Here is a 12,512-nt window from a genome sequence, read left to right on the forward strand (position 1 = left end):
CTGGCTCTAACAATCGTGCCCATTACTGGTCTGAACTGTGGACAGTCTGGGATGGCTGCCCAGGGTGCAAAACCTCTAATGTACCTTAGCAGTCCAATAAAACCTCAACCTGTTTTATGTGAGAGCTCATAAAACTCCTGAAGTGTCGAAAGAGCTCTTAAATTACTGAACATATGTCTAATTGAGGCTATCTAGGTGGTATTCGCTTTGGGTTTCCATTTTATTAAATGTTCTAATGTGGTTATATATAAACCTTCCTGCCAGGGAATCAAAAGATAAGGATACTAACAAAAGGCCATCTAAACACCACTCTAGGTATTATTCACCCAAGTCTAACTTCTTGATGTTATAAAAACCTATGATCTCACAAGCCAACATAGCATGACCTCATGGGTTGTGAATTCATTCCACCATCTGTATGATACATTTCTACTGCCCCAACGATCCCAGTGACATAACTTCCTTGAAAACTACCATTATCTCACTTCATTTATCAGCACAAGAATATCCACAGACCATTTTTTTTAGTTGCAAAGTGTTCTTTCTTACAATGAACTCTCTGTAAATTACCTTTGTCATCTATGAGAAAAGTATAAGAAGCCAAAGAGTCTTGGTAATAAGTCACGTCTTCAAGAATGTAAGCCAGGTTTACGTCCACACCTACGATTCCCAGGAGGAGATTTCCAAAGTAACAGGGTTTGCTCACAGTCATTATCAGACCTGGGGGTTAAAAACAGAATCAGAGAACAGCACAGAAACTCTGGACCAAGCCTGGGGCCGCACTCAGGTGAGGCACGAGGGCTATTGGTGGCCTTAGTTTCTGTGGGAAAGGTTTCTGTGATCCAGGTCCTAATCACTGCTCTTGAAGCCTGTATGGGAAGTGAGACGAATGAAGAGAAGACCATTGTTTGGTAGTTCAGATATTTCAGTTAATTTAATCAGGGATGACCCCCCCCACCTCTTTATCTAAGCCACGATACTCGGTGTGGTAGTTTGAATGTAACTGGCCCCCATAAAATTTCATAGTGACATTATTAGGAGGCGTGGCTTTGTTGGAGTGAGTGTGGCCTTGTTGGAGGAAGTGTGTCACTGAGGGGGCGGGCTTTGAGGTCTCCTATGTTCAGGATACTGCCCAGTGTCTCACTTGACTTCCTGTTGCCACCATGCTCTCTGTTATGACTAAACCTCTGAAACTGTAAGTGATCCACCCCAGTTAAATGTTTCCTTCGTAAGAGATATGGCATGGTCATGGTGTCTCTTCACAGCAATAGAAACCCTGACTAAGACACTCGGGATCAATAGAAAACAGTGCAGTGCCAACCCACATCTGGTGAAGTGAACTGGGAATACTTAGCTGTGTGTCAAAAAGAGGAAAAAAATAAAAACCAACCAACCAAATAAACCAAAACCAAAACAACAAAAAACAAACAAACAAAAAAAACCTCAACCCCCAACCCCACTCCAAAAAACCAAAACAAAACCAGAAAACCCAAAACCTAAAAATCAAAAAAAAAAAAAAACACTGGATAAGGAGTCTGAAAAATATCTTGAATTCCATTTGTACTATGTGACGCATGACACTAGACATAATATCCCTCATTGATGCTGACAGGACATGGAGGGAGGAAACTGCTTTGCTGATTTATAGGGAATGCTGCACCAACAGATTATGTGGAAAGGGATTTGTAAAAGATACAGACATTGTAACTCATTAATGTATCAACACCCCCCCCCTCAGACAGAGGGGGCAGGTGAGGAAGGTACAGAAAGTGATCACACAGAACTCTGAGTAGTTGAAAGATAATTAAATCTCCATAGGAAAGCATTTCCAGTCATGTAGGCCAGTCCTCACACTGGTGTGAGAAGGGCCAGACAGTAAATGTTGTAGGCTTCGTTAGCCATACGGTCTCAGATATTTTTCAAACTATACAAATCATACTTAGCTCACAGGACACGTGAAACAACAGATAGTTAGGGAAAGGAAGAGCGCATGGGATGAATTCTGCAGGAGAGAAAGGGAGTGGAATGGGGCAGGCGTGGCTCTGAGAATCCCCCCGGGCGCCAGTCTCTCCTGCCTCCACTGTAAGGCAGGAAAGCCATGCTGCCTAGAGGGATGTGCGTCTTCATGAAGCCGAGACAAGGCAATGTCTCTGACCTCTAACCATGCTGCAATCTCCAGGCTCTACATGAATCTCAAAACAAAATGGCATGCTGTTCTCTATCTTGTTATACTTTCTTCTACCTGGAGGCATGTGCTGTCCTTGGGGGCTATCACAAATCCTTTCAGAACACTTTGTGAAAGGATTTGGACACTCTTATAGGTATCTGTCAAGAAGAATGGACTTCTAAACAGAGAATTGTGGGTGATGACAACACTCCGGGTATGCTGAATTGCTTTGGTTGCAGAGACAAATAACTGCATCACTTAGCAGGAAGGAGGAGATACAAGCCTGGAAAAGTTTGTAAAAAGTCATTCCATAGGGGGGTCTCTCCTGATCTTCAAAGTGCTCTCTGTTCAGTTCACATTTAGGATGTTTCTCATCATCTGCTTGAAAACAACATATTGAAGATGGTCTTAACTGCACACGTCCCAGGAGGTTTCTGTTTAGGTCTCCCTGGATGAATGGGCTGTGCATGGCAGAAGCAGACTTGGGAGGGCCAGTGCGGAGACAAAGGTCCCAATGTAGGCCACATTCCCTGGGCTTTTGTCTAAGATGCAGGTCATTTTCATAGACCAGTAAAGAACAACCACAATGCTCCATGACCAAGATGCAAGAGCATCTTACCTCTTCTGGCTCTGATAAAAAGAACTGTCTTAAAATTAAGCATCAAACATACTTTTCCATTATCAGCTTGGACAGGAGACTCTTTGTATTAAATTAATTAATTACCAATTAATTAACTTGCATGCACGTGTGTCTGTATGTATGTGTGTATATGTTTGTGTGTTTGTACACATGTGTGCACATGCACTCACTCAGAAGTTAAGGTTAATGTCAGATGTTTTTCTCAGTTACACAACTGAGACAGGGTCTCTTACCAAACTTGGAGCTCACTGATTTGGCTAGACTAGCTAGCTGGCCAGGGCGTGCCTGCCTCTGCTCCCATCAACACCAGGGTTAAAGATTCCACTCCACATTCCAAGCATTTTACATGAGTTCTAGGGACGCTAAACTCAGGTAAGCACTTTGCTGGGTCATTTCCCAGCCTCTGCCAGAAGACTCTTGATGCAAAGTGTATTAAGCTATATTCACAATGACAAACCCTCCAAATACTACCCTGTCTACTTGAACCTCAAGCATACAAGGTTTTTTTTTTTAGAAATGCATGTTCAGCAAATACATACACATATCACACACACACACACACACACACACACACATACCCATACCCAATGATGTTTGTCAAGGGAGAGTCAATCTACAGTAGCTTTTGAGTTAGTGCTGCATTGATTTCTCTACATTCAAATTCTCTAGCCATGGAGCCAGATGATATGTCACCTAGTAAATTGTAGGAACAGAAATCACAATAGAAGTGACACACTGGTATGGAAATTCAACAGATGTGTAAACCAATGACAGAAACTCACTGCACAGAGTTCATGAAATAAGACCTGCTGGCTAAAATCTGAAGGGCATCAACATACAGGTGACTCAACATTTTTATATAAGGTGTAAACTTAAGGAGGGGCCCCATTCTATCCGACTGGTATCAGTAATCTAATTGACTTGTTCTACTGGGTTCGTGACGGATTACAAATTTAATAAGGGGGTTTGTGTATCTTCCCCCTCACACTTGGTTGAATATATATATATATATATATATATATATATATATATATATATATATATATGTACTAAGAGGAACAGCCTACATCAAATGCAAATGCAGGCATTCCTAGACAAGTGGTTCTCAACCTGTGGGTTTCAATAATCCTTTTACAGGAGTCACTTAAGATCATTGGAAAACATAGATATTCATATTACGATTAATAACACTAGCAGAATTACTGTTATGAAGTAGCATTGAAAATCATTTTGTGGCTGGGGGGGGGGAATCACCACAACATGGGGAACTGTATTCACAGCATCAGGAAGGGTGAGAACTATAGTCCTAGACTATACATCTTTGGGGACCCATTAAGAACGAGAAAGGATAAAAGCGGCAGCTCTTAGGCTTCTGTTTTATAAAAAGATTATGCTGGGCTGGAGAGATGGCTCAGCCAGTAATGTGCTTGACACATGACTGTAAGGACTTGAGTCTGGGTCCTCAGCACCATGGAAGGAGACTGAATGTCGTGACATGTATCTGAAATCTACCCACTGGAGGTGCAGATCCTGGGCTGGGCAGCTAGTCTACATGTACTGGCCAGTTCCAGGTTCGTAGAGAAACCATGGGTGGGTGGGAATGGGTGGAGAGCAACTGAGGAAGATAATCTGATATACACCTCTGGTTTCTGTGCACACACGACACTCACAAGTGAGTACACCCTACACATATGCACATACACAAACATATATGCATAGAACACAATAAATCAAAAAAGCACATTTCCCCATTTCTGTAAAACATCTCTGTACACTTGCTACCTTTTAGTTTTCTTTGACTATCTACAACTGCATGGGTGAGGGTTTCCAGTCAACAGGAAAACCATACCTCTGCTTGTGATGCCAACTGTCTGCTTAATAATTAGCTGCCCCTTTTACCCCTCATCAAGAATGTGGGAGGAAGGCTGAGTAAGAAAATAAAAATTAAGCTGAGCGCCGTGGCACACGCCTTTAACCCCAGCACTCAGGAGGCAGAGGCGCTTGGGTCTCTGAGTTTGAAGCCAGCCTGGTCTACAGGGTGAGCTCCAGGGCTATATAGAGAAACCTGTCTCAAAAAAGAAAAAGAAAGAAAGAAAAGAAAAGGAGATTAGGGCTGGAGAGATGGCTCAGTGGCTAAGAGCACTTGTTCTTGCAGAGGACCCAGGTTCAATTCTGAGCACCCCATGGTGACTCAAAATCATCCATCATGCATGTGAGCAACTCATATACATAAAATATTAAAATGTAAAAAATGTCATTTTTCCTGAGACCCAACCTTCTACTGGCCAGCCATTTGTATAGATGCGATAGACAGACAGACAGATTAGATATCTGCAATTACTCTTCACAATTACTTGACAGGAAGGATTCCCATTTTCTAGGTCAGGTGACTGAATCATGTGACAGTTAAAGCACTTTACTCAACACTGTGTTTGGGGTGCTTGTGGCATCAGGATGACTCCGGTGATAACAGCAAAGGCAAAATAGTGTATCAAAAGGGAGAAATGAGCAGTACTCACAACTGGGTGGTATGTCAGCCACTGGGTATATGTATATGTATATGTATATGTATATGTATATGTATATGTATATGTATATGTATATATGTACATATCCATTTTTATCTGTACATATTCATGTATGTGTATGAATTTATCCTAAAAAATTCACCCATTTGTTATCCCTTTTTGAAGATGACCAAGGAGAATTAATGAGATGAAATACACTACCGAGGACAAGGACTTAAGGAGTGTGGGATCTAGGAGCCCACCCGGTGCCAGATCTCTGTGCTTCCCTGTGCATTGCAATGTACAGTTACCTTTTAGTGCCACTCGCTACTGGGGCCTCCTCAGAAGCTGCATCAGAAACCATCCCGTTACAGCCTTTGAGACTGGAGCAGGGAGGAAACAGCACTGGCTTTATGTGTTAGAGCCATCTTGTAGGTTAGGTGGCAGCCATGTGTGTCTGTGGGCTTGGAGCACCTCTCTGTTTGCTCATTCCTTTCCTCAACACTTACCATCCCCCATCTCGTCGGAGAAAGGGAGGCTGAAGACGGCCTCGTCGATCATCCGATTGGGAAGGTTAGTGTAGAACCTGCCAACTGTGGTCTCCAGGTTGCTCAGCTGGTTCAGCACCATCATGCTACCCTTAACCACGGGCAAGGCTGTCCGGTCTGGGATTCCATACTTCCCAGAGTTCTGTTCAGCCAGATCCCTAAGGAACGCCAACTCCTTCAAACCAGTCACCCCATCTATCATCAAAAACAAGGGAAAAGCTTGGTTATTTTTAAGTAGCAGTTTGCCGTTTAGATCCACTGTGGATACAAATGAGATCTTGTATCAGGCATGATGGTGCAGGCCTTTAATCCCAGCCCTCTGGGGTAGGGTGTGCTGGGATTAGCAGGCAAGCTTCATCTACATAGTGGGTTCCAGGATAGACAGAGCTACACAGTGAGACCATGTCTTGAAAAAAAAGAAAACCAAAAACAAATAGATGAAGTCTTGTAATGTTCAAGGAGGTCTTTGTAGGGTTACTATGGACCCAGGATACCAGTTCCTACTGTAAACCAGAGGCTGAGACAGGGAATTTCTTCAGTCAAAAGCACAAAGTGATTCTTCAAAAGGCAGTGATGAAAAACACATGGGAAGCAAAGGATGTGCTCGTCTTAAACATTTAGTTATAAGATTTAAATTCCTTGCTGCACTTAATATCTGAAAGCAAAAGTAATAGTTAACGAGTCTGCATTTAATTTAAAGCAGTGGATGACCTTTGGAGAGTTTTAAGGCCTTTACCATCTCATTCCTTCTTTGTCTGTAAAACCACTTGCCAAAAACCCAAGGAACTAAATGAAAGAATTATGGTCTGCATTTAGCAATGCTTCTAAACCTTCTTCTTCAAGCTCATTTTAATTACAAATGTCTTTATGCTTGATATTGTTAGGATAATACTAAATTTGATTTATTTAATGTGTATTTTTTATATTTATGGGGTATTGAAAACTTTGTAAAAAGATTTAGGCATAGTGGGATATATTGTTCTACAACATCTGTATTCCATAGCACAAAAATAAATTTAATAAACCAATTTTTTTAGTTTGTTATTGTTGGCATATAGTCAAAAGGATTAGTAACTGATCTCACATGGCACCACAGTAAACAAGTTCAAATGCTTTCAGTTGTTGGTGAGACTCTACTAGTGCCCTTCCAAAAGAGCCTCCTACTCTTGAAAAGAACCTGACATTTTCATGGAAAGATATGCCATTAGCTTTCCACCTGTGGAGAGTGTATTTCTAACACCAGACGTTTATTTCTAGTTTGCTAAGAATTAGCAAAATCTAACATCATCTATCATTACCCCCCCCCTTTTTTTTGGGGACAGGGTCTTACTATGTAGCTCTGTCTGGCTTAAAGTTTGCTCTGTGGACCAGGCTTGGCCTTGAACTCAGAGATGTCTCTGCTCCCGCTTCCTGAGTGCTGGGATTAAAGGCATGAGCCACCATGACTGGTTGATTTCTTTTTTAAGACATTATATCTAGATAAACTTGAATTTCACTTCACTCCTTCAAGGCTACAGAAATAAAATTCCTGGGGCAAATCATTTGAGAAGCAGATAACTGCTCCCTTTGCTTGGCACAGAGCTAAGATTGGGATGAGGAGTGAGGGTCAAGGGGTCTGTTTTATAGTAAAAGACACGACTGTTTTTTATTTTTAACCTCATCGCAAGAGAAGGTCACAGAGGTAACAGAATGAAAGGCGACAACTCAGGCAATAGATGTAGTTCCTCTTTGCCCAATATTGCTCCTCTGTTAAAGTGTTAGCGAGTGAGAAACCTGAATATTTGCTAGGCATGGTGGGACAGTGTGGGATGGAGGGCTGGTTATGGACACTATCGGCATTTTTTTGGTCACTCAACGGCAGATTAGTAAACACATTGGATTGTAAATCCACCAAGATGGGCAGGCTAGAATCCACATTTCCCGGAGTCCTCTCTGCTGTATCCTCACAAATTAAAGATTCCAAAAGTCAAGTTTTATGAAGTGAACTGAGAGACAGTCACAGAGACACCAAAATGTTCCAGTTTGAGACACCTTCTCCACTCTTCATTAAGTTTCCATCCCAAACTTCTGGCTTACTCACCAACATCAACCCCAGGTAAACGGTCCAGCTATTTCACTGACAGCAATGTCCATGAAAAGCCAACAACCTTCCAGAGATTTCTATATCACAACTCACAAATTGTCTTCAATGTCTTTCAGCTTTCCCTGTAAGCTTGCTGACTAAACTTTGAGTTGTTAGCCTATTCCCCCCCCCCCCCCCCCGCTACCCCAGCCATGGTGATCTACTTCATTCAAATCCCTCAGAAAATCTAGCTCTTTCAAATTTTCAGCTATCTGCAATCAAAAGCTATGGGAAGACAATGGGCAAGGAAAATAGTTATGCAGGAAGACAGACAGAGAGAGATGAGACAGACAGACAGACAGACAGACAGACACACACACACACACACACACAGATCTTTCAAAGTCTCACAGTGGCCTTGCTTCACTATTTGAGCTCTTGGAGGATCTAGTGAGGGTGAGGGACAGTATCTGCCAGTGAACAGCTGTTGGACAACCAGCAGTGACAAAATGTATGTCGTAAGACAAAAGAGAGAAACTGAAGAACTAAGCATGGATGAATGGAGTTAACCAGAGGTTCTAAAGTGTGGAATTGTCAGGGGTAAGGCAAGTGTACCCAAGACTCCCACTGAAGGATCGGTGCCTGGACAGGTGATAACCCGGGACTTTTACTCAGCATCTATGGCACACAAGAAGCAATTACTTCCTGTGGGTGTGTCTTCTCACTGCTCTCCTGCATTTAGTTCATCTGTCGTCTCTAGTGGGAGAGCTTTGTGCACACAAGAAAGCACTACAGAGGCTCAGGTGATTTTGTTTCCCTCCCTTCTCACTCATGAGAGAAAGAAGTTAAACCATGGCAGAACAGAGCATCAGGCAACCTGAAATGATACCGAGGGCTAAGTGGTCAAGCAAAAAGTGGCCGTTTTCATCCATCCTAGATAGATGGTCCCTCTCCTCAGGACACCATGCAAACAGCGAGATGCCTCAATGCCTCTGACAGCCACACTCTTGGAAAAGTGAGGGGACAGGAGAGAGAGAACACCGTCTGCCCACAGCGGAGGAACACAAGGGGGAGGGGACCGCACTTGTACACAGTGGGAACCGTGTGTGTCCGCATGCCTGCTGTGACAGTGCTAAATGAGACTGACCCCAGATGGCAGAGATGCCTTTGCTGCCAGCCATCCTGTGTGTGACAGGAAACACACTGCTCCCTCCTGCCCCAAGCTCTATGTTAACTTAAAATTTCTATCTTAATTAATTATTTGTGTGTTTGTGGGTTCATGTGTGCAGGTGGGTGTCAGATCTTTTGGAGCTAGAGTTACAGGTGGCTGTGAGCTGCCTGCTATGGGTGCTGGGATCAAAACTCAGGTCCTTTGTAGGAGCAGCAACCACTCTTGGTCTCTGAGCCACCTCTCCAGCCCCTCTAATGTTAAATTTCAACATACTTTTTTATGCTATCCTTTTTTAGAACTTCTTATACTATCCCTATGCTGGAGAGTTGATTATTCTCGCCTCACAGATCAAAGAGAGGTCTTGAGGTGGCACACACCTGCCGTCTCAGCATTGAGGAGGCTGAAGCCGGGCCTTGGGTTTGAGTCTAGCCTGGGCTACATAATGAGATGTTGCCTGGGAAAACAAAAAGCTGAGGTCTAAAGAGATGAAGAATCCTGTCATGAGCCTAAGCTGGTGAATGGTGACTATAGCCTTGGCAGCCGGATGGTGAGTCTGCAGTTCCTCAGGGTGGTCCATAAGGCACTAGGCCCAGAATCACTCCAGAATAACAGATTCATGGCTTCCTCCTAAGAGGGTCTGAATAAGAATCTGAGGATGATATCTAGAATTTACATGGGAGGGCATTCTCCACATAGTCTTTAACACATTAAGCTGATAATTATTGTCCCTAAACCAGTGCAGGGTGGGGCGGGGTGCACAGAACTCATAAGTGGGACGGGCTACAAGATGCAAATATTGTCTCTCAGCCACAAGGGAAGACAGCACCTAAGCACCCAGGCTGAGGCCCTGAGGGGGAAGAGCCACTGAAGGAAAAGCCACGTATTAATAGGTGTGGTGGTACCATACCACAGAGGCACAAACCAGGGCTGAAGGACAGGCAGGTAGCAGGAAGGTGAATGTGAGGTGTTTCTTCAAATATTCCGATTTTCTAAACCTATCTGCCTACATTTAACAGTGAAACTAGCATCCTCCAGTGCTGTTGTCAGGGTCTGATGTCTAGAAAGGCTAACCCTCTTGACAGGCCTGCAAAGCAGGTCCTTGCTATCTGCATTTGACAGCCAAGGAAGCTGGTTCAAGCTCAGGTATGATTCTTCGGAAAATTAGGATTAGTGTATGTTTGAGAATGGAAAGAATCCAGGCCAGCGCTATGGCTTCCTGTGACTCATGGAATCCGTCAGCATCAACTCCCTTCAGTATCAAAACCTCTGATGACCTAGAATATGGAGGACTGAAAAAAGGCGAGAGGTGCGAAACTTGGCCAGACCACAGAAGTAGAGGAAGAGTAAGGAACCAGCTGTTGGCTGGGCGGGATCACGCATCCCAGCACTGGGTAGGAAAAAAGCTCCCTGATGGCTTCATCAAGGTACGGGACAAATCTCTTTTCTAGAGGAAGTTTCCTCTGAAAGGAAAATCTCGTAACGCTGCCTACCGTTCATGAGGGCATAGGTAAGGATCATTACAGAGTTGTTCAGAAAGCCATTTTCCTCATTGATGACGCGGAGGGTTGCCTTTTTATCTTCTTCCGAGGAGTCCTTTGATGTGATACCCGCTGACAGATAGATAATGACCATGTCGGTATCTAAACAAAAACACACAAACCAAGGTTACATTCAGATTCCGGTTAGAGGTAGGTGTGCCTTTTTCCTTTCCGTTTTCCGGATCTCCCGCACCCAGAGGACCTGGCTGGCCCCTTGTGTCCTACGCTCTTCCCATGTGACTGATGTGCTGGCTTTCATCTTGCTAATTCCTTTTCCCCTTCTATCCTGAGCTCTCTGGACAGCAAGGCCTCACTTATCCGGCGCAAGACGCTCCTGACACATTTACCAGATGAAAGACAGCGATTTCCTCCAGGCACCCACGCTGTGTTCATTTGAGCCAGTATAAAAGGAAATCTCCCCAGTTTCTGAAATGAGGAATCAGAACCCAGCTTATGCCTCCCTCAGTCACACAGAGCCATTTACAGGAGTCACACTTTGGGGGGTGGGATGGGGGGCTTGCCTTTGTGGCGGAGGTTCTTTTAGGGCTCTGCATGCGTGATAAATGACTTGCTAGACCCCCAACTACTGTCAACTACATTTTGATTTTGAAAGCTTAGCAATGTAGCAAAGCAAAACTATGGATGTAGGAGCACCGTGTGCTCCAAACTGCTACTGTGTGCTTAGTGTGTTGGGGTCATGTAGGCAAAGGTCGCAGTAACTTCTTCCTATGCACAATTGGAGAAATGTCTAGAAAACGGGACAGATAGCAGCACCAACTTCACAAGGCCGCTGGGAGGAATGATTGGTCAACTGAATGAATGCAAACGAGAAAGAAGTCTCGGTACACATGGGTATGCACTCCTTCAACTGGCCTGAAGACAACATGTGATTTTAAATTCAAACCACCCTCCAAATCAGGCCAATGAGTAAGAAGTAATTCTAACACAACGAGAAGACCTTCCCCAAAGTAGACTGATCAAGAGTAGAAGTGGCAGCCTAGGAAGACAGCTCAATGGGTAAATGTATTTCAAAGGTAACACTTAAAAGCTAGGTGGGGTGCTAGTATATAGCTACAATCCCAGTGCTGGTCCAGCAAACATAGGTGGGTCGTGGGAGCTTATTGGTCAGGATGACAAGCTCTAAGTTCATTGAGAGACCCTGTCACAGAAAAATAAGGTAAAGGAGTGATAGAAAGACATCCTGACATCAAACTCTGGCATGGGTGCCACAGAGTTGCCGTACTATGCAGCGTTGCCTGCAGAGTTGCTGCCTACATTACACAGACTGTAGCCTTGTGTTAGACTTGTTGCAGATTTATTGTACATTGCTGTCCCACAGAGTTATATTCACACACAGACATGGGGGGGGACACACGGGGGAACACGGGGGGGAGACGGAGATGGGGTTAATGAACTGTCTACCACTATAGATAACAAGGGAGGGGTGGGAAAAGAGCTGGATTTCTGTATTTCTCTCTAATATGAAGGCCTTTGAGGGAATAGATAATTTTTTGGACATGCTATAGGGAATTGTATCCTTGTGTAGAAAAATACTTGTATATACATGTATTTCAATAGGTCCTGCTGCTGTCATTTCACTGGGACTACTTTAGAGTAACCATGGCAGGCAGCCTAGTTGCCTTATGATCGATCTCATGACATCTGCACCCTTGGGAAGCTACCTTCTGAGGGTGGGTGGGATTTATTGACGGGTCCTGTGCAGAATGCAACAAAAGTTATGGAATGTTAAGGCCATTAAGAGCTATGGTTATGTGCCACAAAGCAATATGTAACAAATACAATTGTCATTAAGAAATAGTGATACACAATTCTTACAGTTTGTAAACTTCCTCTTGAGGTTTTGAAGTATTCATTGTTA

At 43.7% G+C, this 12,512-nt stretch overlaps 1 protein-coding gene across 1 annotated transcript in view; it reads right to left on the reverse strand.

Moving 5' to 3' along the window:
- Cachd1 (cache domain containing 1) overlaps nucleotides 1-12,512 on the reverse strand; it is a 212,526-nt gene that overhangs the window by 40,925 nt on the left and 159,089 nt on the right. The window contains exons 8-10 of the mRNA XM_005086633.4: nucleotides 10,586-10,735; nucleotides 5,824-6,057; nucleotides 571-720 (exon numbers count right to left, since the gene is read on the reverse strand). Of these exons, the coding sequence (XP_005086690.1) occupies nucleotides 571-720; nucleotides 5,824-6,057; nucleotides 10,586-10,735 (534 nt within the window). The remainder of the gene's footprint in view (nucleotides 1-570; nucleotides 721-5,823; nucleotides 6,058-10,585; nucleotides 10,736-12,512) is intronic.

Source organism: Mesocricetus auratus, unplaced genomic scaffold, assembly GCF_017639785.1.
Source record: "Mesocricetus auratus isolate SY011 unplaced genomic scaffold, BCM_Maur_2.0 Super-Scaffold_100014, whole genome shotgun sequence".
Classification (NCBI taxonomy): domain Eukaryota; kingdom Metazoa; phylum Chordata; class Mammalia; order Rodentia; family Cricetidae; genus Mesocricetus; species Mesocricetus auratus.